General features: G+C 40.6%; 1 protein-coding gene across 1 annotated transcript; it reads right to left on the bottom strand.

Moving 5' to 3' along the window:
- Positions 1–3,392: 3,392 nt before the first annotated feature.
- Positions 3,393–4,845, bottom strand: LOC142171901 (uncharacterized). The gene is made up of 3 exons (XM_075235619.1): positions 4,656–4,845; positions 4,219–4,481; positions 3,393–4,124 (listed from the first exon to the last, which is right to left on the bottom strand). The coding sequence occupies exons 1-3, from the start codon at positions 4,843–4,845 to the stop codon at positions 3,393–3,395; spliced, it is 1,185 nt and encodes a 394-aa protein (XP_075091720.1).
- Positions 4,846–5,227: the final 382 nt, after the last annotated feature.

The following is a 5,227-nucleotide window of genomic DNA, read 5'->3' on the forward strand; positions in this document are numbered from 1 at the left end:
CATGCATCTCCAATGAACCTTCCTAGGAACCTTGTCATGCGCGTTCTCTAGGTCAATAAACACTATGTGAAAATCCTTTTTCCTATCCCTCAAATGTTCCACCAACCTCCTGATAAGTTGGATAGCTTTTGTAGTAGAACAACCCGGCATGAACCCGAATTGGTTGTCGTATACTGACACTGCCCTCCTTACCCTCCCTTCCACCACCCTCTCCCAAACTTTTATGGTATGACTTAGTAACTTGATGCCCCTATAATTGTTATAATTCTAAATATCACCCTTGTTCTTGCACAACGGTATCATCGTACTCCACCTTCATTCATCTGGCATCCTCTTCGTTATAAAGATAATATTAAATAGCGCCGTCAACCATTCCAAGCCTGCTGCTACCACGACCTCCTCAGCCTTAATACTCTTACAATACCTAAAGTCTTGGTGACTCCCGGAATGCCCCAATTCCCTTAGCACAATGTCTCTGTCCCTTTCTTCATTCATAAGTCTATGGAAGTAATCTTGCCATCTCCGCTTAATCTAGGCATCTTCCATCAATATTATGCCTTCCTCGTCCTTGTTGCACCTCACTTGATCCAGGTCATGAGCCTTCCTCTCTCTCGCCTTGGCCAGCCAAAATAACTTCTTCTCCCCTCTTTTGTCCCCCAACTCCTCATACAGACGAGCAAACACTGCAGTCTTAGCCTTCGTGACGCTAATTTCGCCTCCTTACTGGCTTTTTATACCTTCCTCTGTTCGCTCTCCTATATTCCTCGTATGTGCTCTCTACTAACCTAAGATACACCGCTTTCTTTGCTTCCACTTTACTGTGGACCACATCATTCCACCACCAGTCGCCTCGGTGCCCGCCATAGTAACCCTTCGATACCACTAACACCTCTCTCGCAACTTTTCATATATAGTCCGTTGTCGATGTCCTCATCTTGCTAGCATACCCGCTACTCTTCCAGGTTCCCATAGCCATCAACCTCCCCTCCAATTTCTGAGTTTTATCTCTCGTCAAGGCTCCCTACCCGATCCTCGGTTGACCCCAGACAAACCTCTTCTTCCTCTTTAATAATATACCGACGTCCATCACCAAGAGCCTATGTTGCGTCGCGAGGGTCTCACTCGGTATAACTTTGCAATCCTCGCAAATCGCCTATCACATCTCATGGGGAGGAGGTAATCAATCTGAGTCTTAGCCACCGTACTCCAGAAAGTAACCAAATGCTCCTCCCTTTTCGAAAAACTAGAGTTCGCGATCACCAACTCAAGAGCTCTTGCGAAATCCAACAGTGAAGTACCTCTTCTATTCCTATCTCCAATTCCGAAGTCACCATGCACCTTGCCATAGCCACCACTAGAAGACCCTATATGCCCATTAAAATGTCTTCCTATGACTAGCTTCTCCGCAAGCGGCCGACTATGCACCATCTCGTCCAACCCCTCCCAAAAGCACCTATTGACCTCCTCATCTAAGCCCGCTTGCGGCGCATAGGCACTAATAACATTCAAAGTGCTCCCTTCAACTACTAACTTAATCAACATTAATCTATTATTCACCTGCCCGACCTCTACCTCTGACTCTCTGAGTTCCCTATCTACTAAAATACCCAATCCGTTCTTACCCTTTTTACTTCCCGAGTACCATAATTTATACCCGTATGCATTACTCCCCCTCGAACCTTTCTCTTCTGTAGAATCTTCGCTAACTCTATAGACTTACCCGTCGATGTCCCTATGTTCCACGATCTAATTCTCAACCTATAGTCTCCCTTGGTCCCCTTACCCCCTAAGCCCTGTCCATACCCCTTTTGGCCCCGTCACTTCCCATATCTCCTGCCTTCTCCCCCGCCCACCCCGAGGACATGCCCTTACTCCACCATTACAGACCCCGATCACTATACCTACGGTAACCTAGGAAAATGCTAACATAAATAGCAACGATCCAAACTAAAGGCAAAACAAGTAGTAATCATAGGCATGCTACTAGAATGACTAAACTAGTATGAACTACTATGGTAACAGTATAAATAACATAAGAGGAAGAGAAATAGAGGGCAGGAGGTACCACCTCCCGAGAATAGAACCTAGAATTTCGACTTGATGTATAGCTGAGTCTGCGGAACCTGACGTACTCCCTTCCAACTTCCCTCCGTCCCTTATTAATGCTCACCGACCTGCTCGGCTACATTTTCCCGCGTGTCTCCCGCCCGTCTCCAAGTGCCGCAAAATACAACCTGAAAAAACATACAAACACCAAGGCGCCGGACCGTCCTACTATCACCGGAAAGAAAAATAAAGACGCAAAAGGGAGGGGGCTGAAACTAGAAAAATAGAAGAAGAAAATAAAGAAAAAAGGGGGAGAAGCAGAGAAGGGCAGGGATAGAAGAAAGAATAAAGAGAGAGAGGGGGATGGGGATAGAAAAATAGAAGAAAATAGGGGGGCCTACGGTGGCACAGTTATCGGAAAAGCTACTGCTAGGGTTTGAGGAGGAAAAGTAAAAAGGGTGGGGGTGGGGGGGGGGGAGGAAGAGGAGGGCGGAGAGAGAGAGAGAGGATAAAATAGAGAGATAGGAGAGAAGGGGCTTACCTGGCCATTGGTGGTCGCCGGCGCTGGCATAGGGGTTTTCTCTGGCCGAATTTGACCATTACCCGAGAAAATCGAGGAGAGAGAGAGAGAGAGAGATAGAGAGCGTCTTTCACAGTGTTTGGGCTTCATTCACGTTGATGCTAGTTTGGGCTTGCGTTAACTTTGGAAATAAGTTGTCCTCTTTTGACCATTTTTAGAGCCCGTTTGGGTTACCTGAAATTAATTAGCTTTTAAGCAGTAAGTATTTAAAAGCACTTTTTAAGTGCTGGAGCTGAATTTGTAATTAAGCAGCTAGGTGTTTGGATAAAAGAGCTGGAGCTGAAAATAAGCAGTTGATGTGCTTGGTAAAAAGTGCTGAAAAGTTCTTTTTCTATTAAGATGACTGAAATACCCTTAAAATTGTTAAGCGAAAAATGAGCTTGTTATTGCAGTATTTTAAATTTCAAATTAATTCAAACACAAATTAAGTTATGTCTCAATTAACTTTAGGTTATAGATTGTTTTGATAAGATTATAAATTATTTTATATAGTATTTTAAAAAAAAGCATTACATTTGTTTTCGAAATATACAATAAATTAGAGTCGTCTCAGCACAACTTGAATTTGCTACATAAAATCCAAACAAAGAAAGGCATCCAGAGTGACAATATTATCACGGCCCTATCAAGACACTTGGATTGAATCAAATCGCTCAATTACTCCATTATTAGAGAACCATGACCAAAACATCTAGAGCTGTATCTATGCCCGGTAAAATGTCCAACGCAAAATTGAAAATAGCTAATGCCAAATATCGTATAGAAATTACAAGCGTTCAGCATATTGCCAAATATCATCAGCAATCACGTCACGAGTAGCCATCCAAATGTTATCACTTTGATTTTCCACATTTTCTACGTTTACGCTATTAGCCCCCAGAGATGTGCCAACATCATGATCAACAGATGGAATATATCTCTCATCCTCAGCTGTTAGAAATGCATCATCCACCTTACATTTCTTTCTAATATAATTATGAATGGCCATAGTAGCAATGACGATATCCCTCTGGATATCAATATCGTAATAATGCATATCCTGCAAAATAGACCACCTCGCTTTCCATACCCCAAATGTACGCTCCACAATGTTTCTACATGAAGAATGTAAATAATTAAATTTTTCTTTCCTTCCTCTTGGTGCTCGCAATTGTCGTGTCGCACCTCGACGAAAATCTGCTAGGTGGTATCTCACATCAGCCCCTTTATATGGAGCCATATATCCCTTCATATGTGGATACCCTGCATCAACTAGGTAATATTTGTTTCCCAATGGGTGTGGAAAGTTAAGCTCTGGTCTACGAAGGGCCTCACCAAATATACGACTGTCATGAGATGCTCCTTCCCAGCCAACCCATGCAAATGTAAAACACATATTAAAGTCGACAACGGCAAGAATATTTTGAGTTGGATAACCTTTACGCCCTATATAAGGTATCTCTTGGCCTCGCGGTAATCTTGCTTTCACATGTGTACCATCAAGTGCTCCAATACAATCCTGTAAATATTTAAATACAAAAATATAATATAAATTTGCAATATTAAAATTTTGAGCTATAATGTAAAACTAGTTATTTAAAATTATCACTTACTTTAAAGAAAGGGAGATATCGTCGATTATATGGCTTGTGATCTCCTACACCATCATTATAATTCAATTGCAGCCTAATAATATCTCTTGCGAGCTCACCAATGGACTTTAGAACACTATGAATGTGCCTATGAATTGTTTCTCCTGAGTGTTGAAATATCTCCTGTATCAATCGATTTCCGGCACCATGTGCACAAATCATAAGAAACATGCCTAGCTTCTCGTACACAGACATTATACGTGTGGGTTGAAGACCATATTTTTCTGTTAAATCTTGTCATAAATTCACAAATACTAACTTTCTCAGTCGAAAATTCTCATAGCAACGCGTCTCATTTCCATGTAATATCTCTTGAATAAAAATATATCCGGTGTGCTTAGATGTACGACAGGGTACCTTGCATATGTATTTCTCGTAATACATCAAGATACACTTACCTGTTATTACACATAATGCATCCCATTCCTTATTGTCTTGCTCATTTTGAAGTTTCTCCAATTCTTCTTGCATTTCATCTTCTTTCTCTCCATCATCTAGCAGATCATTTGGATAACAACATACAAAGTTGCTAATGTCCCAATCATTTAGATAATTGGATATCATGTTATTAATGTCCCAATTTTCCATTTAACTGAAAATAAAATAATAAAAAATAGTAACCATGGGCCATAGCGAAATAAAATGAAACCATTTAATTAATAAAACATAATAATAAAAAATATTTAAACCAAAAATCATAAAGTCTAAACATGAAACAGTAAGAAATTTAACCATGAAAGTATATGAAACAACATCAAATAGCTAGTTTGAAATGCAATATGTATAACATATTATTGTTGCTTCTTCAAGTATGATTGATAGTTATACTCCAACCAAGATTTTCGAGCTTCATCAGTATATAGCTTGGAAAATATCTCTCGTGTCTCTTTCTTAACAAGCAGGTTTAAAGAGAAGTTGAAAATTTTGCTCCCCTCAAAAATGCCAGGAATAGTTACCAACAAGTCAATAC

The sequence above is a fragment of the Nicotiana tabacum genome, chromosome 17 (assembly GCF_000715075.1).
Source record: "Nicotiana tabacum cultivar K326 chromosome 17, ASM71507v2, whole genome shotgun sequence".
Lineage (NCBI taxonomy): Eukaryota > Viridiplantae > Streptophyta > Magnoliopsida > Solanales > Solanaceae > Nicotiana > Nicotiana tabacum.

Bases quoted from the DNA above. Each gene is read 5' to 3' on its own strand.
- LOC142171901 (XM_075235619.1), bottom strand. From the start codon at position 4,845: ATGGAAAATTGGGACATTAATAACATGATATCCAATTATCTAAATGAT. The intron at 4,482-4,655 runs GTAAGTGTATCT...AAGATTTAACAG, and splicing joins TGCATTATGTGTAATAACAG to AAAAATATGGTCTTCAACCC. The intron at 4,125-4,218 runs GTAAGTGATAAT...AAATATTTACAG, and splicing joins GATATCTCCCTTTCTTTAAA to GATTGTATTGGAGCACTTGA.